The following is a 27781-nucleotide window of genomic DNA, read 5'->3' on the forward strand; positions in this document are numbered from 1 at the left end:
GCAAGGGCCACTTGAGGTGTTCTGCATGCTGCTTTAAAACAACTTGTTGCAACTTCTGTGTCTCTATTCACTTTGATTTACAGTATCATAAGTATTCATGTATTTTTCACATTCCAAGACTTACAGAAGACTTTACTCAAGTTACAGATTCAGAATGGTGATTCTCAGTATAACCCAATTCTGTATTCTAATCATTTGCAAACCACATATTATGCCACCTGCAGTTTTAGTGGCTGGTGATGAATAAAAGCTACTCCTGACATTCAGAGCCTTTTTTTCTTTAATCATGGAGCTGAGATTTTACGAGTTGTACCACAGTATGCAAAGGTAACATACAGCAGAGACTGAAAGAAAATAGCTAAAAATTGACAGTATATTTAGGACTGATGTGGAGCTTTTTAGACAAGCAAGTGTGCATTCCCAAAGTGAGCTAAAAGCAGTGGGTGTTGTGGGAAGAAAGTTCAAAATAGGTGTAGGTTGAAAGACTCCGTGGAAAACCAGGAGACACACAGTGGTAATGATAGTCAAGAACAGGAACATGTGATGGTGAAGCATTTTTAGAGTGGAAAGTCTTTCAGTTTGGATGCTGGGTTCATGTTAGTTTATTCTGTGATGGTGCTCTAGTAGAGCACTATGAATAGTTGGGGACTTTTCACAGTCCCCTACTGTAGTGGGTTGACCCTGGTTGGGTGCCAAAATACGAGCTGCGCTTTCACTGCCCTCTTCAGCTGGACAGGGGAGAGAAAATATAAGCAAAGGCTCTTAGGTTGAGATAAGGACAGGGGGAGATTGCTCAGCAACTACCATCAAAGGCAAAACAGACTCAATTTGGGAAAATTAGTTTAATTTATCACCAATCAAATCAGAGTAGGATAGTGAGAAATAAACCCTATCTTAAAAAACCTTTTCCCCAGCCCTCCCTTCTTCGTGGCTTAACTTTACTCCTGATTTTCTCTATCTCCTCCCCTCCAGTGGCACAGCAGGATGGAGAATGGGAATTTTCCCCAAGATGTTTTTAGGAGCTGTAATCCTGAACCTGATTTGAACTTGATTTTTAAAATGGACATGTGGCAGATATGGAGGACAAGTCCCAACAGGCAATTTTCTGCTTCTGTTGCAAAAGCCAGGCAATAGTTACCGTCATCCTTCCATCTTGCTTGTGATTATAACAACTGATCTACACGGTTCAGGCCAAGTAATTTCATTTGTGCAAATCACTCATACCATAGACAATAGTAAATAGCTTCTCTCAGTTTTCTAGTGTCCTTCTTTGCTGATAAAGGTATGTAAACAAGCACAAAGCACACATGACATGATCTCTGCTCCCAGAGTATGCAGAGCTGTGACTGTATTTTTTTCTCTACTCAGTATCTTTCTCTCTACCCCTAGAAAATATGTAAGGTTTGTTGACTGGAGCTTCTTATGCTGCTTTGAGATGCCTTGCCAAGTTGTATGTTATCCCACTTCCTTCCTGCAGGCAATCCAAACAGTGGAGGCTTCCCCTGGAGCCCTGCCCCTCACAACTGCACCACTGCAACTGCTCAGTTCTCAGGCCCTCTCTTGCAGCCAGAAATGTGGTGGCTGAGTGCTGGGCTCTGCAGGAGCTCTTAGAATGTTCCACTTCTGTGGGCAGACCTCACACATGAGAGTGCTGCAACCCTGCTGGGCTCTGAGACACTGTGAGCCAATGGCTGCCACCTCACCCCATGGCACCGTAGACCTGCCCAGCACTGTCTTGCAGATGTGGCAGGTATGCCAACATAAGGCCACCTCCACTGGCACAGTCACCATGAAAAGCCAGTTTATTTAGGAAAATGGCATGCTGCAATAGACGTACAGCACTACTGGAAAATTACTGCGTGTCAAAGAGAAGGATAAGCAGCGAGGATCTGAATTTCTGCAGACTTTCTAGGGCAAGACCTAAGTCTTACAGATTTCCGCATGAGCTCTGTGTCCAGGCACTAGCCTGGAACTGAGAAATCTGACATTCCCTCTGACTCTTCATGTTTTGCACCCTTTTAAATTTTTTTTTTACTGAAAATATGATCTTGTTGCTGATCATGATTCAGGAGATGAGGATTCTGGTCCTACCTTTGCCACTGAATTGCTGTGTTCCTTGTGAACATTCACACAGCCTAGCTGTGTTTCTCCATTCAACTCCCCTGATCATCTTACCCGTAGAGATGTAATCCCTGCTCTGAAAAGGTGGTTCCTTATTACGTACTTTTTGGAGAGTGGTTGCAGTCTTACAGTGTGCCATCACATATAGCAAGTGGTACTTGTCCCGTGCTTCTCTGGCATGTTGTCATTTAGTAGCTGTTCCACATATGCAGTTGCTTTGTCTGCATGGTTTTGCTTCTGTTTCTTAATTTCTGGTCACTGCTGTCACGTTCTTCCCATACTCTTTGATGCAAAAGCAGACTTTTTAAAAACAGATGTATAAATAAGTATTTTTTAAAGATCGCCACTTATACCTATAGCTGACATCTGTCCCTGTTTTCACTGTGATCTTGTTCAGTCTATCTAGAATATAGGAATGCACATGGTTCAATTTCCTATAGCTTGATTTCCATGTTTTACATTGCCTCGCACTGTTTCCCTTGTGCATTACTGGTGTCAGTCTATGATCTTTCTAGTTTTCTTTCTCTGCACTGTGTCTTCTTCTTACCCATGGTTGTCCTTCTTTGCCCATCTGTGCTACTATTTCAGTTGTCTTTGAATACGCATTAATAGGGCTTCTGAACACATGCCAGTGCCCATGTTTCTGTGCCATCCTTTTCTTTATCCTGTTCCACGTCCAGTTTTCTCTCAGAATTTAATCAGTTGGAATTTGTTGCTGTTATTTCTTTTTCTTTTTTTTTTTTTCCCTCCTTTTGAGCTGATTCAGTCATAGTAACAAGGCTTACAGGGAAAAATCCAAGTCTTGTTGAAAGATCTGATCCAAAGCTCATTACCATAGTCACTATTTTTTTGATAATCTTCCAACTATACTTCCCTGCTTTTCCAGACTCTGGCAGATCCAACAACGTCTCAGAAGAGGAATGGTTTCCTCTGAGTCCCACAGCTAGCCCAAAGCACACAGCATGTTGGGAACCTGAAATGTGTTCAAATGATATCTCATTTGACACTTTCTTGTCCTTTTCTGAATAATAGTTTTTCCTTGTATCACTTTTGATAAGGCAGCCTATTAGCAGTGTTCACTTCTGACTCAATTCTACCCTTTAACTGGGAGAGAACAATTTGTATGTTTCTAAGGTAATTTTATTTTCCAAGGATACTGGACTGACAGCCCTTGCTGTTGAAATCCTTTGTTAGTGCATTTATTTTCTCCAGCTGACCTTCTTGTCCACCCTTAGGACAACAAGGACTTTGATAAGTTTCTAACATGAAGACACCTTGAGGCTTTCTGAACTGGTTTTTTACTCTGAGAAGGGTTAGGAGTAACTGTGTTAAAATGCCTGTGACTCAGTCAGGTTTGCCACCAAATGGACGTAGGTTCCTAATTAACCCCAAAGACGTAAGTTGTGTGTAATACCCCCTGCTGTGGCTGCTGCATGTTTTATCTCCCTACTAGAGCTTATCTATCAGATTTCTCTGGTGAGGTGTATAGTGGGTACATTTCAAGTGCAGTTTTTGGGAAATGTGACATTTAGGTTTAGTGACCAGGCATTAATTGAAAGAAGGTAACTAAGTAAAAGTACCCATTTTCAAGAAAGTTTTGTTTGCTGCTATTTTGGTTTTGTTTGAGTAGATTTTGGTCTCTGTCACATGAGTCATTTTTGTCTCTTCTTCCAGGATCTTATCTAAAAGTATCTCAGATTTGCCTTATGTATGAGCTGCTCAATAGACAAAACGTGTCATTTTATACTGACATAGTAATTTATTTCTATATTCCCAGTGAAATGAGACACCATTTCTTCTGCTTTCCAGACTTCTAGTTTTCCATAAACCAAATATTTCACAGGAAATAGGAGATTTCTTCTCCTGCTCTCCCAGTTGGTAGCAGAAAACAACAGAAGACTGGATTTGGGTTAACAGTTGATTAAATACATCCTTTTCTTGGTAAACTCACTTCAAAATATGTGTCATTTATCATAGAGGTGACAATATGAATTTCTTAGCAGCCAACAGTCTTAAATTGATAATCAGTCTAATGCTAAATGTAAATTTTACAGATACTTAAAAATTTACATATATAATTTTCTGATGGGAAGAGCTACACAGGACTTTAATACCAGGCCTTCTGAAGAGGTGCATTAAATTATCAGAGAAATGAACACAGCTTTCTATTAAATTAATGCTAAATTATGATGCTGGGCTTTGAGGCATCAATTTAACATAATGATAGCTCACAGAAGGAGCTATTCATCTAGACATTTCCTGGTCTTTCCAAAATGTGGAAATTATTCCTCTTTCCTTACAGACAGGGAAGCTCTGGTGGAGCAGTGAAGTGGTTTGCTGTCAGTCCCAAAGTAGGACAGGGAATGAAGCAGAGCTGATCTATGCTGTCTTTGACTCAACAGACCTGGCTACCACCCCTTCCCAAAAATCAACACGAGATAGTTTAGTGAAGTGTCACCACTTTTATTGTGTGGTCTCTAATGGTTGCAAATGCCCTTGCACTGGTGTGTGTATGTGTCTGCACAGGGCACGGACAGTCTGTAGTGCTACACCCATGGCGCATTCCTCCCCGTGTGTTCTGATACTGCTTTTCCACCTAGTTCTCCTCTGGGAGTTTCCTAGTCCCAAACCCTCACTTCCATACTGGGGATCTGGGACTCCTTTGTATCTTCTTCTCCAGAGTACTGGATAAGTGCCTCATTGGTTCCTCACAGCTCTCTCCATTTTTTCCATGCAGGCATTTTGGGAAGATAGGAAGGTATCCTTGTCCTCACTGCTTCCAGAGTCCCTCATTTTCTGCACCAAGCCAAGGGCTGTGAGTGTGCTGCTGTTCCTCCCACACCTTTTCTTTCTGTCTGGAGTATGAATCATTGTCTGCAGCAGGATGGGCAGAGCTGTGGTGGGGGCATTGTTATGCTGGAAGATGCTAAGAGCTACTGTGCCAGGCCTTTGATGAATAGGTAATTATAGGCCAGATTGATGGTTGCTGGATGCCCTCACCAGATGCCAGGACTTCCTGTGTCCTGCATTACCCACTTCCCATTTTCTCCAGAAGCAGAACTTCCTTGCTTATGGATGCCCAAAAACTTTCCCTAAAATTTTGGAATTAGTTGGCTCTTGTGTTCAAAAACCATCCACATTTCATTTGAACTAAGTGATGCCATCAAACTGATTGCAGGGACTTGAAAATTTGGCCAATTCTTTCACAAATGGAGAGCACAACTGGCTCGCGCTGGTGAAATTCCACACAAAGTCCCGACATTCCTGCAGTCCTCTTGGGTGCTGCCTGGGCTCCAGCTGCAGTCAATGATTGATATGGAGTGTGGGGCTGGGGGTAGAGTACATAGGAACATGGGTCCTTGTGAAATTTGAAGTTTTGAACCTTCTGTGTGAGGGCTGAAGGACACTGTGAGCATCCAGCACACCCTACATAGTTAACAAGAGCCTGGATTCATGTTTTCTCTGCAAAGCTGAGGCAGTTTCCTAGTTAAATTTGTCCTGTTTCACCTACTTTGTGCTGAAATAAAATGTAGTTCTGAAGTATCATCTCTTATGCTCATTACATCCTTTCTGCCCCCCCAAAAATGCTGTGATAGATCTCATAGACATGGTCCTGACAAAAAGAACACAGTTCACCATAGTCAGAATTTGGTTAGAGTTTTTTTTTTTCACTCACTCAAATATTGAAGCAATGAGCTTGTATCACAGTTAAACATATATTTTCATATATAGGTTTTGTTGTCTGTACTGTGCTGGAGGCCTTAGAACTCCTGTTTCAAACTGGTTTTGAATGGGTGATTTGGGAAGAATGATTCCCAGTATCATTCTGCAGAGAAATCACTATATTAAAACAAGAACAGTTCAGCAATATTTACCTAAATCTTTTTTCCCTGCACATCATTCATTTTGTGTCACAGTGGTTTGTTCTAGACACATTGTCCTTGTGAAGGATGTCACTGTCAGCAAATCCTTTGTGTCTGTATGCTCATGCACATGTGTGTTCACCTGTTCATAAAAATTTCACTTGTGTGTGTATTCCTCTTTTTTAAAAAAGACTACCAGAGGACTAGACACTGCCAGTGATGTTCTTGCTTTACCTTTCTTTTCACATTTTCTGAATGGGTTCAAGTTTTTATTGGCTACCAGCACTGAGTAAAGAAAAGGTTCACCCACCCACATCACAATTATTTGGTTGCTAAGAGTATTTTTAGCAGTATGATTTGATAATTGGTTCCAAATACAATAGTTTAGAAAGATTCACACTGTGGCCCAGCAAACAATGAAACAAGAGTACAGGTAGGGGATGAGGCAGGTGACTCACAACATTAGATGCAAGGGGATGGAGCTGCATAGAGCTCCTGCTTCCCTCGCTGTCTCAGGTGGGTGGAAGGAGTGTGAAATAGTAGAGCTCTGGTCCCTCCCACCGCAGTCACACAGTGGGGCAGACAGCTGCTCGGACAAGCCAGGAGGGCAGTGCTATAATCACCGCAGATCCAGCGGAGTCACTCACCAAAGCAGGGCCATGAATAAACACACTGACCCTTACTCATGGTAGATTATTATCTCATGGTCTAGTCTGTGAATGGATTTGCTCATACAGACAAATTGTATTGTTCTTTTCATGTTGCATCTCTCCTTCTGGAGAGATGTGGAGAAGATACTTGGAAGGAATGAGTTGACTGATACACAGTAATCTCCAAAAAACTTACAGAGATCAAATTATGTTTTAACCAAGTTGTTGTATCATGCTACAACCCAACTCATTCCAATTTCCTTCATATTTCTGAGGGATCTGGTTTCTAATAATTTGGGTTTCTAAGGGCTAAAAGCACAAATAGTCTACAGAGTCTTCTCATCTGTGGTGGACCAGCCACATACAACTACTTTCTAGGGCGCAGATGCAAGCTATTTTACCTATACCTGCAGCTCTGCTGGTGGGAATTCAGACTCAGCAACTCTGCAAATGCATGAAATTCAGAATGTGCTGCTGGCTGGAACCAGGAGATGAAATACTGCAGCTGAATTTCATTCCCAGATGGATTGGAATGCAAAAGGAAAACAAACAGTTACAAAGGAGAAAAATAAATTAAAAGATCTGTTTTACCTAGATTTAAGAATGTGGATGACAACCAAATCTTACGAAAGAGCATATTAGCGCAGAGTAAGCAATTTTTATCTAGATGCTGTTCCTTTAAACCAGCCTAAACTTTGTTGGGAAAAGGTCTCAAGCCATTGAGCAATCTCTGGTTTGGGCAATCATGCTGCTATGCTTCATCGGCTAAGCACAGCAGTAATTCAGAAAATTCAGCTGTGCTGCATCTGTCATATCATTTAAAATTTACTTCAGTTTTGCAGGTATTTGAAGGTTGCAGAATGAACTGCATTACCTTGCAATATTCTGCTGACAACGGAATCTGCTCTGAACCTAATGGGTTTCTATAGCTCCCCAGAGCTGGAGATTCTTCCCCCAATGTATTCCAGTCAGTGAGACTATTGGAATTCTGACAGTAATTTATATACAGTAACTGGCTGCCATCAGATGAGATGCTAAACCGTTTCTGTTCACCAGCCTCCATTTTTCTCATGAAATGTAGCACTCCATTGGCAGTCACTTCTCCCAAACCAGCATCATTTATAAGCACTATTAACAGTTTGCATGGAAGGCAATATCCTTAGATAGGACTGTCCATGAGTAATATTACTCACAAATATAGTCCCTATGGCTTGGAAAAGGCTGTAAATATATCTCTCATCCTGGAGAGACAGTTATGCACAGACTTCTCTTTATACGTGCTCTTGGTCCTGTTGAAGACACTGGGACTGGTTGCATGATTAAAGATAACCATGTGTCTTAAGCATCTGCAAGACTGACATTTTCCATACCAGACAGAATGCCTCTATGATGAGCACCTCTCAACTTTGCAACAGGAGTTCAGGAATTTTTATTTGAGGACTAAAGGCTTCTTCCATGTTAATGTTCTAAAGATACATGCATATATCTATACAGAGGAGCTTACTTTCTGATTGTTCTTACTCTGTATTAGTATTCACGGGTTATTGCTAGTGTGTGTATCTGTCATGCTACGGGGTCAGACCCAGCCTCCCAGATCCAAACATTACTGTATTGGGGGGGGGGGGATTATTTCTCATGGATGTCTTTATTAAAGACCAGAGAGATAGCTAAAATCAGCATATTCCTGCTTTCATGGAAAACAGGCTCTTATCCAGGCAGCTCCATCCATAACAAGGTCAAAACACGAGCTTTGTATCCAAAAATCCTTTGCAGCTTGGGTCTGCATTTTTGTTCCAGATGCGAATTTCCTGGCTGCCCTCCTCCAGCACCTTATAGCTCCCTTGTCTCCTTACCATGATGAAAACACATGAAAAGTAAGTAACCCCCTCAAAATGACAGTAATAATAATAAATAAATAAATAAAACCCCTAAACCAAAACCAAACCAGAAACCAAAAGAAAAGTCCAAGTAGGGACTGATGGTCTTGACTCTTTGTGTGCACAAATAGTTAGATCAGCATGGAAGGAATAATGGTAGTAAGGTGTTATCACCACAAAACTCTCAGTTAAATTAGTTTTGGGGCACCCGACAAGCAGCAGGCACTTCCAAGCCTCCTGCTTCAGCTGTTTTTACCTCAGAAAGCGCAGGCAGCACCATTCCCTCAGCCACCCCTCTCCCCAAACACCAGTGCGGGATTGTGGTGAGGTGGAGTGAGTTCTGTGAGGGTAAAGTGTCACAAGCTGCTTGTAAAACGAGGAAAGGGCACCCCGAAGGGGCCGGAGAGCGGAGAGGAGTGAGACAGCCTCCCGTCGGCCCTCCGGCCCCCTCGGAGCGCCACAACCAGCCTTGCCCCTGCCTCTGGTTACCCCAGGTTGCGCCAGCCATTGACAGCCCTTGACAGCCCTTAGCTGCCGTTCCCGCCCCAGAAGCCCCTCCCCCCGCTGGTATGCGCCGGGAAGGGCGGGCGGGATGAGCGGGGGGGGGGGAGTGGAATGACGCGGGCGCCGCGGGTCACGTGACGCTTTTGGAATGCCAACAATGTAGCGAATGTCCCGACTGCGCCCCGCACTCGGCGCTCGGGACGGCGGAGGGAAGATGGAGCTCGGCTCGCCCCGTCGGGGTCGTCGTCGCCGCCTCCGCCTCCGTTATTGAACCTTGACGGTGCCCGGCGAGGCGAGCGGCGGCGCTGGGCGCCCCGAGGAGGTGAGCGAAGGGTGGGTGGGCGCGGCGATTTTCCTCTCAACTCCTGGTGTAAGCGGCCCCCCCCTCCCCGCCCCATACTGCTGCTCCCTGAGGGTAAAGTCGTGTGGAGAAGGAAGGGAGCAAAGGCAGCTCGGTCCTTGAAGCGGGAGGGAGCGTCCCGTGTGTGTGCGTCCCTCCCAGGGGCAGCCTCGGCGCCCTGTCCGCACCCTCCGACATTTTCCGGACGCCCGTGTGACAGGCCAGCCCGCGCGGGGGTGTCCCGCCCGCCTGGGGCCTCTGCCCCGGGCCGGATAGCACTGCCTCCCCCCGCCCCTGCGGTGGGACCCGGCTCCGCCGGGTGCCCCATCAGGCCGGAGCTGCTGGTAAATGCAATGGCCGGAGTTTATTTTGGGAGCTTTCTGCCTGCGAAAGGAGTGAGTTTGGGGTTTGAGGAAGAAGAGGTTGGGCGCCCGCGTTCCGCGGGGGTACTCCCGGCCAGCCCGGGGGTTGGAGGCGGAGGGGAGGGCCGGGGTAGCCGAGCGAGGAGTCCGGAGCCCCCGCGGTCCCGCTCGCCTGCGGCAGGGGCCCTGCTGTGCCCAGTCAGCTGAAGGTCACTGCCAAAATTCAGCACTTCGCCACCCTCTCCGCTGTCTCCCGAGTGATGTGCGTGTTGAAATACCCCCGTCCCAGACAAAGGCACTGGCTCAAATGACGCAGAAAAGCTTATTTGGAGTGTCCGAGCTCTGCGGTCGATTACTGCTTGTTTGCTGTGGATGGGGAAGGTGAGCTGTTTCACACAGCGTTGGATTGGGCCAGTGCTTATGCTTGGCAGTGGGACACGGGCACAGAGTTACTTTTGGAGTTTTGTAAGCCAAAGGAAGGAGAGGAGGAATGACTTGGGGAAAAATCCGTGCTTCAGTTCTTTTCACTTTCACCATATGTCCATTTATAAAGGGGAGCACTGATTCTATAATAATTAGTGAACCAGTTCCCCCAGACAATCTTGTATCTCCAGTACAGAGTGGAGGATACCTGTTTCCATGAATTTGTGATCCAAAAAGCCAAAGCAATACCTGTAAATCGAGAGAGGGAAGGGAGTTGTAGCAGTTCCTTAAAACTTTGCTCCTTCCTTTTGCAGTGATCTCTAGTTCAGTTCACTACAGAACCTGCACGATTGTAGATTGGAAAGCAGCTTGCAAGCTCAAGGTTTGGGACATAGCTCTTGAAACACAACTAAGCTTTAGCTTCTTGCCTGTGTCCGAGCTGCATGGAACCGCTAGTACCTGTAGCCTGTTGGTGAATGAAGAAACAGCAGAGTGAATAGCTAGTGCTGCTGGGACAACAGGCATCAGCATATTATTTCAGCATGGTTGGTTGATTGCTGCCAGAGCAGCTATTGGTATTTCTCAAATAAAGAAAAATATTCAGTTATTCAAAAATTGTTACAACTTTATGCAATTGAAGTAATGCTGCACATTTGAAATAAGGATAATGGACAAGCTTCTAATTTGTGCAGAACATGGAATATGTGGGGGGGTAAAAAAGCCCCAAACCATTAGGATTGTTTAGTCAGAGTGGCTTGAAGCTCAAAAATAATTTTGAAAAATCGATTCTTGTGATGGCAGGAAGGCTATTGATACATTCATGCTCTAGGCAAGGTGCAGATTAGAAGAATTTGAGGTTATCCAAATCCAGATGTACCGTCATAAATGCTTAGACAGAATTAGACACTCTGCTTATCTTTTAAAGTACACAAGCATTTTATTTTTTGCTAAAAATGCATATTACAGTTGGATTGTAGAAAGAAAAGCAGATTGCCTTTCTCTGTAAATCATCTGCAATATTTAATATTATGATTTCTTGGCATATTTTACATATTTAGTTAAAAAAAAACAAAACCCTTCTGCAAAATACAGACCACATTTGCAGTTTGCTCCAGTACTTACTGTTGTTGCTGTTCTCATTCATGCTGTCTAAAGGATCAGAGTTTCTTTCTGGTTTAGCAGTATTGTAAATGTAAGCTGAGGAAGTTGCCAGCTGGCTTGACCTAGCATTATTAGACTCGAGCTTAGGCTAAAGGTCACAAAAGTTCTTTATGTGAAGCATGTGTGTAAGTGGGAAAGCAGTCCTTTGCTGCAAAAAGGTGGGGGGATTGCAGGCTTCCCAGCATGTCCCAGGCCTGAGGACTGGCATAGGGGCTGAAAAGGAAGAACTCAGATTCTTAAACCTACCCATATGGTGCCTGCTGCTGTCAGGAAAAGAAAGACGGTTACAGACAAATTAACTGCTCTGTATCTTTTCAGTATCGGCTAGGTATGATGTAATCCTAAAAGGCTGGGTTGTTTTTTTTGTTGGTTTTTTGTCTGTTTGCTTGTTTGTTTTTTAACAAGGTTATTTGTTATCTTTTGCTCTAAGTAGAAAAAGTTGAGTTCTTGAAGTTTGTTTGTCTTCATTGAGACAATGAAAGCTTGATCTGTTTTTTGACTAAAAGCTGATTTGTCATTTTTGAAAATACCAAAATCTAGGTAACAGCTTTAGCACTTTAAGAGAAGGGACAAACCCTTTCCAATGTGCATGTGGACTTTCATGTCACTGTTGGTCCTTGATGAGTTAGGGTTGCAGGATATCCTTAGAAAGTACTGAGTGGAGGAGCTCAAGACCTTGACTATATTATACGTGTCTTTTGCTAAGACTTAAATGGTCAGTAAAACTGCAGCTTACTTTCAGTTAACTGAAAGAGGTTGACGTGGATTAATCTCAAGTGATTAATCTGTGCTCCTGCATTTCAGACTGATGAACCATCTTTAAAGAGTCTGGGGGCTGACTTCATTCACTGTTGCGTTTCAGTCCTTGCTTGTAGAGGAAAGCTTGAGCTCTGTGCTAACAAGAAAGTGATGATGGGCTTCAGAGGTGAAGGTGTCCAGATTGTCTTGGCCTTCACAGGAGTAAACTGCTTGGCAGTGAGAAATGATGGTAAACTTGTAGAAATGGTTCTTTTTCTGGGGAATACTGCAGCTATCAGGAAGAGCTGTTTCAATAAGTTGAATTTTAATACGAGCATGAGAAAATAAAGAACAACACTTCCTGGAGAAACTCTTTCCAATGATAAATGTGCTATGATCAGAAGTGAAGTGCCTTAAAAAAAACCAAACACAACAAATAAACTGGTTGACTTCTGAGTGACAGAGAGGAACATACAGTATGTTACCTTCTTCTGTATTTGCAATTTGAAAACAACAAAATTCTGACCTTTCCAACAAAGTGGCTTGAGCACTGTTTGGGCTTCACTTTGCCAAGTGCTAATATCAGTAGCAGAAGCAAACTTGCATAAGCAGCATCAATAGGGGGGTGACATTTCTGATAAAGCTACCTTTTTCATCCTCTTCAGAATGCATAATTATGTAATGTTGCCACAAGGACTTAGTTAAGGTAGGATTCTTGTTGTCACTTTGTGCTGCACAGAGTTTGTAAGTTGCTGGGTAGCTCAGCTATGCTGCATAGTTGTTCTGTGCTGCATGTCAGAAGAGGTGCATGAGGCTGTCTCAAAGTCTTTTTTTTTCCTGTGTGGGATACTGTCTGAGCTGGTTCTGCCACTTCTGCTGTTGCTGTGTACTTCCATTGAGCCCTCTTTTCCCTTTCTTCCCTGTAAAGCACAGCTGATGAAATATTATATACCCTCCCCCACTTTTCTTCTTCTCTTCTTTCCAGTTCTGGAGAGAATTCTTACCTCCAGGCTTTGCTAAGATACTCATTTGGAAAGGCAAAATATCTTGTCTTTCTGTTACTTACTTTGTTACTGAAATACTAGAAGTTGCTATGGTTAGTCATCAATATTTCCATTATAAATCTTTTTCATAAACTTCTGAAACTGAACTTGGCTAGTGTAAAATAAACAAAATCTTAAGTGGGGGAAAAACATTTCATGAGCATACTCTTCCCTAATTATGAAATAGGATAGGCTCGTCCAGGCTTTGGTTATGCAATTGGGTGGGAAACTTGCTGTGGTTGAGTACTGAAAATTCTGAAACTTTGGAGTTTTTAAGGGTTTTGTTTTGATTTATTTTGAAAATAAAACATTAAAGTTTATTGATTTATTAATTATGTTGATAAAACAGTTTGGAATCCTAATTTTGAAAACAGATAAAATCATCAAAGAGAATCTGGCTGTGACAGCTTAATTAGTTAAACTGATTGACTTTCACTTGATTCATTGTCATGCTGTCCCTTCAGAGGCATTTCTAATACCCACTTAATTGCATGTACTTTCTGTTTTCTTTTGTTTCAGACACTGTCAGTCTGCAAAATGATGATTCCAAGGATGTTCATTTTCTGTAGGAAATGTGAAGATTGTAAGCTGAAGTAAAACGTTGGCAGAAACTTGAGAATTTTGCCTTTTTCTCTTTGAAGGATTATGTTTACAAGAAACTGATACCATCAAGTGACACTTTTTTGAAAGAAGGTAATTTAAAAAAAGAATAAAGCTGTATTTATGCTCAAAGAAAACTGGATTAACAATGAGGCCAAAGACTTTTCCTGCTACAACGTATTCTGGGAACAGCAGACAAAGGTTACAAGAGATTCGAGAAGGTTTAAAACAACCATCCAAATCTTCAAGTCAGGGACTACCTATTGGACCAGGCAGTGAACCTTCACTGGACCATAAGATTTTAATAGGGAAGGATGCTGCAAGGCAGCAGCAGATGAGACAGACACCCAAGTTTGGACCATATCAGAAAGCTCTGCGAGAAATTAGATATTCTTTGCTGCCTTTTGCTAATGAGTCGAGCACTACAGCAGCTGTTGAAGTAAACAGGCAGATGCTCCAGGAACTGGTGAATGCAGGTTGTGATCAGGTATGTATGCGTTTGGAGGGAGGATTGTCACTGCCTTCAAAACAAGTTTATTCCTGGAACTGGACAAAGGATTTTGATGGCAGTTATCAAACTTGCCAGTTGACAAAATGTGCCGTTTTTTCTGACAGTTGTGTTGCTGTATGACTAGCAGAGTAGATGACCTGCTGTTGAGCAATGTGCCTAGAATGGGAATAATTAATGTTAAAAATGGTCATGATGGCCTCTAGGATTCCCTTAGGATTTCTGCAGTTGATGTATAAGGCTGATCAGGGTACCTTGTCTGTTTTGTTTTTTTTTCTTTCAATTTTTTCTTCCTTGCTCTCCTTCCTTCTTCTTGTTTCCCTCAAGACTGGAAGAAGCCTTAGCTGTGAGTAAGAGGGAATTTAATCTAGCACTTCTAAGATCAAGTTGCTGTCAGAAGCAACTAGAAGAAATAATTGAGACAGTATATAGTCTTTGAATTCTATACACTTCACTTGCTGTTCACCAGAAGCAGGTCGCACTGGCTGGATGTTCAGCAAGCAGCAGTGGTTGGGTACACACCCTTTCTCCCTCAGCTTTCCCTCTTCTAGCAAGACATGGTAGCCCTGTCTCAGATAAGGGACTTGGCACAGGGATGTTTGCTTTTGTCGTTCTGAAGTGGATGTTAGAACGTATTCTTAATTCAAAGGCCACTCACCTCGTGCAGCACATGGTCTGTGTTGAGCTGCGTTCGTCTTGCATGTACTTCTAGTGTTGGTATTGACTTTCACCTCTGTCCAGGAATAGTTTAAGGTTTTACTTTTTCAGATAAAGTGCTGGTTTGGGTTCTGATTCTGACTGTTGTAGAAATGACTTTTTATTTCTTTTTCCCCCCATGTGATTGAATGGCAGTTATTGATAAGCTGAAGCACGTCCATTTGTAGTCTGTGATACAAATTTAAGAGATTTTAAACGGAGGTGCTTTCAGTAGCATTTCCTTGATTTCAGGACTTCCAGCTCCATCTACTCATGGCAGAGTGTGAGTCTCTTGCCTTTCCTAGATCATATTATGAATCTGTATAACAAAGCTAACATCAGCCATTATTATAAAGTCATAATTTCTCTGGACCCATATAGACATTAATTAGTGCTGTTGTTATTCCAAAGAGTTCGTGCTGTGTGAGCATAGAGGAGGTTGCAGATCCAATGAGAAGTGCTGTGCTACAACTAAACACTTTCTAGTCCAGTGAACCAAGATGCTGTACGGAATTATTTAACTGGAGGAACCAGGGATTTTCTCTGATCTTAAGCATGCCATGAAAACATGGTGTTTTTTTAGAACTCTACCCTCTAAATTTCCCTAGCTGTTTAGGATGAGAGCACTCACAGTGTGCGTGAGCCAAGGTTAAATGAGCACAGCTGGATTCTGGATTGGAAATGTGCATTTGGTAAGTAACATGGACAAATCATTCATACACAGAACAGGCTCGTTGGACTGAAATCTTGGAAGGTACTTTGAGCACACTACAGCACAGGGCTGTTAAGCCGATACATAAAACAGAAATACCTGAGCACCTGTTAAAATGTGTTGGTATTAAAGGCTGTGTAATGCTCTAGATATATGAAGTTTTAATATCTTTAGCTATTTTGACTTCAATGTTCATGTGACAGTATCGCTTCTGATAGAGCACTGACAGGGAGCCCAGTTCTGACTCTGATGTGAAGATTTTTTCCACCACCTTAAATTTGGTTGCACATATTTGGTGGGTTGTGTGTTTTGTTTGTTTTGGGGTTTTTTTGGGAGGTTTCTTGGGGGGGTTTGTTGTTTGTTTTTGTTGGTTGTTTTTTTTTTCCCCTCATTGACCGTAATACTTCCATCCTCACTTTTAGCTTTTCTCCCTAGCTTGTTTCTCCCTAGCCTGTGACTTGTTGCCTGGAGATGGCATTATTTGGCCTATCGCTCTAGGTGTGTTTGGTGTTCTTACCTAAGCATGAGCAGAATCACATTGGCTAGAGTCCAGACAGGGGTTCCAAGACTGGAGTCCTGTGGCTAAAAATGCTGAGTTCAGGCCATGTGAAGGCTGCCTGTCCTGGGGGGTTGTGAGTGAATGGAGTTTCTTGATGCTGTGAATGGTATCTGGCCCTGGGGATGACATGGTGTAGGGTGATAGATTTGACTAGTACCTCTGGATCCTTTCTTCCTGGTGCCTGAGCTGTTTTGAATCAAATGCTGAACTGTTTGAGAGCATGATGTGTAGTAAATCAGCCATCCCAAGCTACCCTGTCCCTGCTAGTGAATCAGAGTCTTTAAATACCTACCTTACAGATGTCTTCTGTAGTCCTGTAGGCAACTAAGATATCATTGATTTAATAGAAAAGTGAGGTCAGCTTCAGTTTCTTTGGGGATGGTTTTATTTACCTCTGGACCCAATGCTAGTGTGAGGTTGGTGATTGAAGCCCCTCCTGCCCTGTTTCAAATGCCACCAGCAAATGTTTAGAGGTTAAAGATTTCAGTCCATGAACAGCTTATGGTCGTGAACCTTCCCCAACGGCAGGCGTGCAGAGAACAAGATCTTACACCTCCTGATCCTGCTTAATGGTGCACTAATCAGCTGTTCAGCCGCTGCAAGTTTCCCAAAGTTGGCCATTTGCCCTAAGAAGCTCTAATCATGGGTGGTTTTGGAAGGTGTGAAGAATGAATAGATAGCTATAGCATTATTCAGTTTCATCTTTTGTGAACTCTATTTTCAAGTTGGATTTGAGCTGATGCTTCTAGATGGAACACTGGAAAGTATCCTAACCTTGTGGTGAGTGGTCTGTTCTGGTGGCCACCATGCAAAGATTGAAATTCTTCTTCAGTCTGTTTATTGGACCACAATAAGGATTTTTGGGAGGGTGAAGGAGAGCAGTGATAATTACTAAGAAAGGAGTATAAGTTTTACAGGTAGGTGAGACAACAGTTTCATTTATCACTCTCATCAGCTCCAGTCATCTGGTGTATCTGTAGCATGGTTAGATTCTAACAACCATTTTGCATACTGCAATAGATGTTGTCTGGTAGGTAACATAAAGGTAGGATTTGTAGTTCCCTTTTCTGCCTAAGTGGCTGTAAGTTTTAAGATTAAATGGGTTTAATTAAACTTAAAGAAAACATAACCTTTTACAACTTTATTATTGCTCTGTGAAACACCCACATAGACAGGAAATTAGTTATGAGGGGTTGGTAAATTTAACAAGTATATAAAATGCAGTGTAATTCGTAAGTAAATACAGAATTCTTGTGTCTTTCAGTTACAATCATCGCAGGTGTTAGATACGAAACCAGGCTTATGGTGTGTGGTTTTTGTTATTTCTTTTTGACTGATTAGGAAGTTGTGTATCCTTTAAAGGATTCATGTTCTTTCACAGTGATTTATTTTCAGCCATTATTTGCCTTGTGATTTTATAGTGAAATCTGGCCCCAAAAACTTAACGGGGACTTGGCTTCTTTCAGATCAATAGCCAGGATTACACACTCTTTTTTTGAAGAGATACAAAACAATATTACACACATAATTAGTCATAGTTCTTCTCAAACAAATGGAGTAACTTGCCTGTTGTTTGCGTAAGTCATCTTTTCAACAGGAATTATTTAGTAAGTTTCAATCAAAAATAATTAGTGCGGCATAAATGGCTTTGAAACTTGCAGGACATGACTGCAAAAGATGCGACTTTTTTTCGTTGCAGAAGCTTGAAGCTAAAAGCACTGCTAATAGCAAATGAAACTCCCTGGGCTTGGAAGTGTAACTTGCAGTCACTGTGGAGGGACAAGAGTGTGGAAAGTCTGTCCTGTGGGCTAGTAAACCCCTGGAATCACCTGGGGCAACTGGTTGGCATTTGGGGTGTGGTGGTAAATGCAGCTGCTGTTGTGGACTGGATTTTTCTAATGAATAGATGCAATTGAGCATATGATCAGTGACATTCCAGGAACCTGAATAGGCTGTAGTGTATTTACTGTACTTCCTTCAAGTATAAACAGCCACTGACATTGTAATTTAGAGTGGGCTGCAGCAGTTTGAGATGAACTGTGGAACGTTACACACGTCAATTATTTCCCGCCCCCCGGCCTCAAGCAAGTTTCTTTGAGGGAGGGTGCCTTTTCTGGGTAAAGATTTATACACATGGTTTGCTTGGGCAGCTACTTTAAAGAAGAAATGATGTTTTAGAATTTTTTTACAGGCTATGTACATCCAGTAACATGCATCGTGTACTACTATGCACTGTACAACTGTGTGACTATATGAAGTGGGGCTTTTATAAATATCTGTGTAATAAAACATGTACTCTCCACCTGTGCCAATATCAGAACATTCCAGAGGGGAAGATCTGTCCTTTGGACACTAATTATAGTGTCTTTCAAGGAAGAGGAATGGTGTTTGTGGGTACTGTAATGTGTCTAAGAATATCACATCTTGTCATCTGTGTTACACTGAACTCATGGAATTCAGTTTGAAGAAGTGGGGTGGTTTTTGTTTTCTTTTTTCTCAATTCTTCCTTCTTCCATTCCAGGATTCTTTTGATCTGCTCATTATGGATTACATCCTTTTTATTTAACCCATTTTGCAAAGATTCTACCCTGATTTGGGAATGTGGCTTGATTTTTGAAAACTTGGATAATGGGGAATACATTACGTACCTCAATTTGAACAAATATTTGCACCTCTTTAAGTGAGGGAAATTCTGCTATGCCAAATAGACCTTGGGCAGAAAGTTCTTTTATGTTTTGCATTCTGCTTTTTCTTTTCTTTAAAAAGTTTTAGGTCATGCTTGTCCACATATAATCCATGTGCCATCTAGCAATGGGGTGCTGACCATTATGACTTTCCATTCTGTTGTTGTAGTGATGCGAGGAAACAGATACAATGCCAAGTTTTCTTTTGGTAACAGGCAGTGCATGGATGGAGTTTTCCTTGTAGTGAAAGATTTGTTGTGATTTGGTTGTTAAGAGAACAAGGCTACCTTGTTCTCTTGCCTTCAAGGTGAAGCTTGCCTTCAAGGTGAAGGGCAGCAAATTTTGTAATAGCCCTGAGTAAATAGGGGTGTTGATTTTATAACATTTGCCTGTCCTGTAACAAAATTTTGTCTTCTGCTTGGGTAAACTTTACCTGTGTTAAGAGTTCTGCTTGCCCAGCTGTTTACTAAAACCTCCAGATGAGCATCTTAGTCATCTTCTGGGTGTTTTGGGTCCAGATTAATGAAAAATGCCTGCAGAATGAGCTGTTACTGCCTAGGTTATTCTGTGGGACATACATTTAAGGTAGCAGAAGTCACTATGAACTGTGTTGCAGATCAGGAGGATGTAGGTATTTTGGCGTTACAAGGACTAAGAAGGGGACCCTCAAATGAGGGCACTCGCTGCTGAATGCAGGAGAAGGATTTTATTTTAGCAACTGAGGTAGGTTTGATAATTGAGGCCAACAGTCTCTTGGGTGTTCATTTGCCTCCCTCATTTGAAGGTAAGCTGTTCATTCTGTCTTCTCTTTACTGATGTGTTGAGAGCTTGTTTCATAAGCTTTTCGTATACTTTTCTCCTTTTTTTCTAACCTCCCTTTTTTGTTTCAACCTTCTTCACATTTTTGGGAACTTTCCAGTATCATCCGGTGTTCTTCCATCAAAGCATGTAAAAGAACATGTTTTCCCACCAAGATGTCTGAAGTTAGCCCCTTAAGTAATTTCAGTTCTTAACTGCTTCAGGGAAAAAAGTGAATCATACCTTTGCAGAGTCTGAAAGCAAGAACAGAGGATTGCTCTTGAGCTAATACCTACCTATTTTATCCTGTTTCTCTTGTCTCCAGTCTCCCTGTGTTGCTGTTGCTTCTTGATGACCTTGTTTTAGTGAATATACTTAAATCCTCTGTGTCATGATGCAGTTTCTGCAATATATTTTGGAAGGTGCTCTTGCGTTTGCTCTGTGTGAGCATGGCTTGGAGTATGTTTGTCCTGTAGAAGGCAAAAAAAGAATTTTGCCTTTTCCCTTACATTTCTGTGGTGGTGTAAGTATCCCTTAGCAGTAGTAGGTGATTGCATGTTCTTCACATGACAAGATGTGGCTTCTAGGCAACTGGGCAGTAATACAGCATTGAACAAGACTGCAATATGTTTTAAATTCTGCCCTTTCTTCTTTAGCAAACTATTGAATAAATTGTGTCTTGGTAGTAGGATTATGTTTGAAATGACAAACAGGAATTGGATACTAGTCTTCAACTGTAGATAAGTGTGAATCTTGAGTTACCTTAAACTAATGCTTTCCTGTTTCACATGTCAGATAACCATTCTAGAAGCTTGGAAGTTAATATAAAAGTTTTAAATTATATATTGCTATAACAGGGTGCAGTATTAACTTGCACTGGATACTTAAATTGTATTTATTAGAATTTAATTGACAGGAAAAAGTTGAGCTATGGATTTTTACTTTTTTGTTTTTATTAAGAAAGGAAATGGCTTCATCACAGTCACTAAAAATTCTGCATAAGCATTAACTTCAGACCTGAATAAAAAAAGCCCTTGTGACCAAAAGTGAAGATTGCCATTCTTATAACAGGAAGTTGATATCACAATAGTAGTAGGGTGTAACAGTTCCTTTTGCTTTTTTTGTTGTTGCTGTTCTCAGCCTAAATATCTGCTGTTCCGTTCAGCTTGTATCTGAGAGGAACCAATGTGATTTTTTGCTGAGTTTGAAAACCAGTGTCTCTGCATGGGCAGGGGGTGGTGTATGGGGTGGCTTTTTGGTTGTCATTGTGGGGTTTTCTTGTTTTTAAAAAAATTACTGTTAAGCTTAGATTTCAGTAAAGGACTGGATACAGGTCTCTTGCATGCTAAAATCTTCAGCAGTAATCCAAGATGTGCATTTGGAACTCAATTTAACCTCAGAATGCTTTTCTGATAGATACTGAAGTAATAAAACCTCATGTTCAAGCTGCTAATGGAGTATTGACAGAATGCAAATAAAAGTCCATGACTCCTTCTCATGTGCTACAGGAGTATGGGCCATACCTGTGTGCTGTGATTTTTATTTTACTTCTTTTAATTTTGTTTCCCCCTAAAGCATGGCCAAATATACAGAGTAACTTACCATGATAGTCCTTTTTCCTCACTTGTTTTTCTTGCTGTACCCACAGGAAAAATTACTTTGCAGACATTTTGAAATTAGCTCATCAGCAGAACTGAAACTAAATTAATGGGAAGAAAAAAAAAGGAGGGAATTTCATCTGTACTCTGTGTAGAAATACTAACACTGTCACCAGCTATGGGAGTTTATAGTAATTTAAATTAGAAAAGTGTAGCCAGGCGTTCAGTCGCATAATATGAAGGGAACCAAACTACTTTTTCTTCTATTTTATTATAAAATCTAATTGCCAAATGCTGTCATATTTGCCCAAGGGTAGAATGGAGTTGCTGTTACTGCATGTTCTGAAAGCATGGTACTATTACAATTGTGTCTCTGCTTTCTGGAAGCATTCAAGATGCTGTCTGAGTTCTTACCAGACCACTGTTGGAAGGAGAAACAGTGACTGGCACGGTCATGCCTAGGCACTGAGGATCACACCGCTGCTACTCTGAAGGTGAATGTATGTACTACAAAATACAGCAGAAGTGCTTTTTGGTTATGAGGTTGACCATGTCAGTCTTGCGCAGACCACAGCTTGTTAGTGTTCCTTTTGGCACAGCGTTCAGATCCTGCTCAGCAGCTGTTTGTGGTGGTAGTGATTCCTATAGAATGTCCATGTCTCATGTGTTGTCCATATATCCAATTTACCATAAATTGGGCTCCAGTACATACAGTCTCTGTTCCCTTGGTACCAGCTGTCTCTGTGACTTGAAAATGCATGTATGGAGTGGTATCTAAAATAAACCAAGACAGCCATGAAAAAGAACTTAAAAGTAGTTCGGATTTTCTTGGTGATGATGGCTCCACTGTCCATTTATTCCTCACCATTGCATTTTTTTATTTTTGTTGCATTTTGCAACTGTTTTCTATATCCTTTGTTACTCTAATGCGTGATTCGTAAACTACTGGTTTCATCCAGAGCATGCAAAGAAGCAGTGTATTACTCTTTGCATACATAAAATGCTAGGAAGAAGAGTGCTGATACAAAGAGATAATATAGTTAAGTTCTTGCCCTTCAAAGAGATTGGCTTCAGTAAGACAACTAGCAGTGTGAAATTACTCCTGTGTAGGTCTTTATATGGTTAGGTTTGGATTTGATCCACCATTTATGAATCTGTTGGATGTGGGTTATTTCAAACCAGAAGAAAATGCCAGCATGGACTCAGATCATCGCTGCTGCACCGCAGCTTCATTCTCTCCCCGTTCGCTTTGTTCTTCCACTATATCAACTCTTAAATATTTTCAAGGCTGTTCAAGTCTCTACCTTCCTTTACCTCTTTTCCTACTGCATTGCTTTTTCTGCTCTGTTGTTTTGAATGGCTAATATTTAACACCTCCTATATGATTTTCTCCATGTGCCTCTAAATATGCTAATTTATTTTTTTTATAATTGAAAACTATTAAGAACTCTTTTAGAGACCTCAGCCTCCTTTTTAAGATTTTCTATGACATCCTAGAGAATTAAAAATGTAACCCTAATGTGACTTTAACAGTACACCCCATGTATTTTCTTCTCTGCCTCTTTTCTTCCATTTAGTGCCAGGACTCGTTAGTTCTGTGGTTAAATGAGCCACCTGTCCCATTCATCCTTCTTTTCCACTTTTTCCACAGTCCACTGTGTTCATTCCACCTTCCTGCCAGATGCCAGCCTGACAAAGATGCATAAAATGTAACCAGTATAACTGGAACCCTGGAAATACTAGTATGTGCATGGAATCCCGGTTTACAAACCCCAAAATCTGTTTGTCCCAGTTAAAAATAGAAGTTGTGGCCATGTGACAGAGATCTTCAAGACAAATCCACTCCATTTTGGGCTGTATTTGTCCTGGCTCCTAATGAGGGCTTTCTCCAGATATGTGCATTCATTCCACCTTGCTGAGGCTGGTTCTTTATGATTGTCCAGCTCAGTTTTTTGATTGTGCTTTTAGATGATCCCTGATTGCCTGTGTAATGTGTGCTGCCCAGACATGATTGTGATCAGCTGGCTGTGTGCTGGAGCATGGTGGAATCCCTCTTTTTCTTTCAAGTACTTCAGCAGCAGCTGTGCTGGAAACTTGCTTCTGTGTCTTTTCTGTGATAATTTTGTGCACCTTGGGCATCCCTCACATTCTGAAAAGCTATTCATGTTCTCTAATGCAAGCACTAAGTTCATTGAGTGGTTTTGTGAAGGTATTTTATGAAGAACTTGTGTTTGGTGTTGCAGTCTTGCAAATGGTGGAGAGATATTGGTGCAGTGCTCAACAGTGCAAAGCACAGACCTAGAGTCTTGGAGTTTACGAGTAGGCAAAAGTCCTCAGCCTGAGCCAGGGCACGTGGTGAGCCAGCTCCCCATGCTACACAAGCAGGACCTCACTGGGAACTGCCAGCAAATTCAAAAGCAAGCCGCAAGAATTCTCATTTGCGTTGGTGTGCCTCCCTCCTGCCCCCCTTCTGTTTACTGAGCAGTGAACCTTCAGGGGGTTTAGCCACATGAAAGTAACCTAGAAAAAGTATTTTTCAGTACTACTTTGGTGCTGTAACAAATCAGTTCCACTTTTCCAGGAACTTTGCAGTGGCTCATAAGAGTTAGAAATTGCTGGAGGTTGAGAACTTGCTGTTTCAGGTCCTGCGCTACACTTTACGCAGAAATGGGTGCTCAGATTTGCTGCCAGGGAAGGAGCTGTTGCCTCTTGAGTCTGGAACACCTCTGCTCAGGAGGCAAAGGAGAGTGTAAGCTGCAGCACAGTCTGTGGCAGAGCTCTGGTACTGGGGGCAGAGCTGTCTATTCCCAAATTCCTGGGAACGTCAGAATGTCCTGCTGTGTGTCCAGCATCTCCAGGAACACTATTTTGGGCAAACAGTGCTATGTGTTTAGCAAGATTCCTTATTGGTTTGGGGCTCTTTTTTTTTTTTTTTTTTTTTTTTTTTTTTTTTTTTGCAAAGGACTGTTTTCCTCTTCTTGCCTCATGGGGAGGGTTTCGGCTCCCAACCTCTTCAGTGGCTATAGGAGTGTGAACACAGCCGTCACCCTGCCTTATATGGGCCAAACAACAGCTGTAGCATTCACACAGCATCTAGGGGAGGCCAGTTATCTTACTTTCAGGTGTGCATAAAGCTTCCTTTTTTTACTCCCATTATCTTACCTTGGAATGGGATTATTGGCCAGCACTAAACAAAACCCTGAGTCAAACAATCCAGGGCACCATCAACCCTCTTTGCACACAGACTTCTGAACCTGTGAATTTTGGGAAAAGCCTGCCAATAGATCACAGATCTGGTTTGTTTGCCACGTTCACATGGTAGTTTTGTGGTTTCTGAGTCTGGGAGGAGGCTCAGCGAAACCAAGTTTTACACCCCCCACCCCCACCCCCTTTTTTTTTTTTTTTGACTGATCATGGCAGCCAATGGATAGGGGAGGTATTACTGCTGAGACTTAAACTGAGAGGGAAGTGATAACTGACAGTCATGAGGGCAGAGGGGAAGCATGAGAAACATGAAGCCCCTGCTAAAAAGCAGGAACTGGATGTGTGAGCAGAGAGAATGATGTTTGGCATTTGCTTGGGGAGGAGAGCAGACGGGTTGCAGAGCCAAATTTAAACATTAGTAGCAAACTGGTTGTTTTAACTGGAGGAACATTAGAGCTGAGGAAGTATCTGCTTTGAAAATTGGATGTATTTTGAGGGTGAAAATCCTAATCATACAGACTGAAATGCTGTTTTGGTCTCTCAGCCCCCAAGCCACCTGCATGACTAAAGCCAGCACGTACTTGCTAAGGCCTTGTGCTCAGGTGTTGGGCAAGTCCTCCTCTTCAGCTCTGCAGCATGGCAGAAGCAGCAGCCTGGGCCAGAACCACTCCCTGCACACCAGGGAAAGCACTGTGGGGTTCCCAGCAGTGCCCCCCACAGTGTGGGCCTGCTGTTTGCTCTAGCTGCAGAGGAGTTGTCTTCATGTTCCCTACTTGAATGTAGAAGTTCCAGGCTGCCTTTCTTTCCTCCTCCCCACTTCCCTCTTTTCAGTGTTTCTGTGTGCTTGCTGTCTAAAGTCGTGCTTAACCCCTCATCCTGCTCATATGCTTTGCTCACAAGGCTTAGTTGCTTTTTGTATTTTTAGGTAGCACCCTACTGTATTCAAAACGCTAGGCTCCTATGTTTGTTGCAATGGCAATTCTTGCTTCTGGGAAAATAAAGGATTTGCTTTCCATTTAAAAATAGCTTTATTATTTCCATACGCGAGTAGCAATCGGGGCAGGCATATATCCAGGTCAGCTAGGAGATGGGATTGGATGGTGAAAACCTCTGTTCCAAAAATGGGCTTGAACCAGCAACAGTTATTGATGTGCTGAGCAAAGCAAACTGGCTTGACAAGAAGTGGTATCCCTTCGTTGGGTGCACATGCAAGATACTGGTATTGTTCTACAGAGGGGAGCCAAGCTTGACAGAATGAGCACTTAACTCTGTTAAGTACTTAGCTTAGTTTTACAGTTTCCTCATGATCACATTCTTCTGGTAATGGAAGGCATGCATTTTGAATAAGAGATTACAAAGGAAAGTTTCTTAGAGCCTAGTCTATAACTACAAGTGCTTGGAGCATCTGAGTAGAAGGGATGTTTGCAGGAGCAGTCTCTATTATTCTCCAAGATTGTGCTCAGTTGGGTACTGAGTAAATAAACAGTAAATGTGCAAATCTTGGGTAATGTTGCTCTGTGCTTGTTTTGATAGTCCAGCTGTACTGTGGATTTTGTTTGCTGTAGTAGCTGTCTTGTGAATCTTCTGGCTTATTGCCATGTATTTCTAGATATGTATGAGCCTGATGTGGATCTTTTTCATCTTGGTATTTTGCTAGTTCATATTTTTCTTCCTTCAGGCGTATTTTAGAGGTCTCTTTAAGGCTTTAAAAACTAGTCAGCTTGAATTTTCCCTTTATCTTCACAAAAGTCACTACAAAAGTAAGAAAAAAAGCACAAAAGAGGAATTACAGGCAGCATTAAAAATGTTCCTTCAGAACAGAAAAGCAGATTTAACATGAATTAAAAACTCAGCTTTGTTTCAGAGTTGCAAAAGCTCTTTTATTCACCAGAGAACTGTTAAAGCTAGTCATTTTTGGCATGGTATCGGTCAGGGAAGCGTGACAAAGTGCAGTGGAATGCACTGAGCTACAAGCCAGCTTGTAGTAGTATATGACTTTAGTGTATGGAGCATTGCAGGAAGTGCTGGGTGGGGGGGGAAGCCTTTTCATTTGATCAGCTACTGAGTAACAGTGTGCTTGTTCCTCAGACCCCACCTGCAACAACAGAGGGGTCCCTTGGATGCTTGTGTCAGAAGACAGAACTTGAGGAGCCTGTGCAGTCTGAGTTTCTTGTAGAACCAGGCTCTGTTCTCTGAGCACTGCTGTGCAGGATGCGGGGAGATGAGAAAGCTGGGAAGAGCAGTGGGGTTGCAGAGCAGCTGTGCGTATATCTAGGCTGGGACTGTATGCTAGCCCAATCGTGCTAGAAGATGAAGATTCTTGGGCCAAAATTCTGTCCTGACTGAAATCAGTAAAATTGCTATTGATTTCATCAGACCAGAGCTTTGCTGCTTATTTTGGGCAGTAGAAGAGTCCTGTTCCACCGGTACACGCATGCGAAGTCCATTTACTTAGACTGAGGTTTTGGCACAGATTTTGGCCTAAAGTGGAAATCTGTTCCAATCCATTTAATATTGGTAGCTTGGATTTCAGATTCCGTGGACAGTTAAACCCAGTTAAGATATTCCTGTAATTTGAAGCATAACTGGTATTTTCCTTCATTCTTCCCGAAATTGTGATGTTGGTGTCCACAGTTTTCCAAGCTTTTGTAATGACATTATAAGAAAACATGATGGTACCTTTCCTGGCACTGGAAAGCTTGATTAAAATTAATTATAATGTTGATAATTTTAAGTCTGATGGATGCCTTGAAGAAAGGGAACAGACATTTGCAGTACTTGTTGCAGGAAGTAGATGTTGACCTTGGAAGCAGAGTGTCTTAAAAACTGCTCTTCAGGAATCAGTGCATCTGTAATTCTGCATCTCACAGTGCTATCCAAGGCAGTGTGCACACAGGCAGAAGCCCCAGGAAGATGCACAGACAGTAGAAGTGAGGAAAGAGCGTTTCTCTGGAGCTCCAAGATGACCTCTCAGAACTTACTGGTGTAGCATGAACTAGATCAATATCAGGGTCCATCTCCATGTGTTATTGCCATAGACGCTAAGCTTTGTTTTGGGCTCAGAATGCTTAAAGAGCATAAACACATATCTCCTCATGAACCTGCAGTGTGGTGTGATGCAATGACATCTGTTTAACAGTATTTGCCAGCATGCACACAGGTTAGAAACCAGTAGAAGTACTCTCTCCACCCAATTCTCATAGGGGAAACTTAGGAACTTGGAATTCGATTGCCTAACCAGACATACATCCTTACCTTTGGCAGCTTTGTCAAACAGGTGCGTAGAAACTATATTGTTTTACTTCATCCAGAAAGTGAAACATTTACAAGCATGCTACTG

At 42.1% G+C, this 27781-nt stretch overlaps 1 protein-coding gene across 1 annotated transcript in view; it reads left to right on the plus strand.

Annotated features, from left to right (window-relative positions):
- The first annotated feature begins 9172 nt into the window (after positions 1–9172).
- The window catches only part of LATS2 (large tumor suppressor kinase 2), a 51181-nt gene continuing 32572 nt past the window's right edge, over positions 9173–27781 (plus strand). The window contains exons 1-2 of the mRNA XM_065678556.1: positions 9173–9337; positions 13602–14169. Of these exons, the coding sequence (XP_065534628.1) occupies positions 13831–14169 (339 nt within the window). The 5' untranslated portion in view covers positions 9173–9337; positions 13602–13830. The remainder of the gene's footprint in view (positions 9338–13601; positions 14170–27781) is intronic.

The sequence above is a fragment of the Lathamus discolor genome, chromosome 4, assembly GCF_037157495.1.
Source record: "Lathamus discolor isolate bLatDis1 chromosome 4, bLatDis1.hap1, whole genome shotgun sequence".
Classification (NCBI taxonomy): Eukaryota; Metazoa; Chordata; class Aves; order Psittaciformes; family Psittacidae; genus Lathamus; species Lathamus discolor.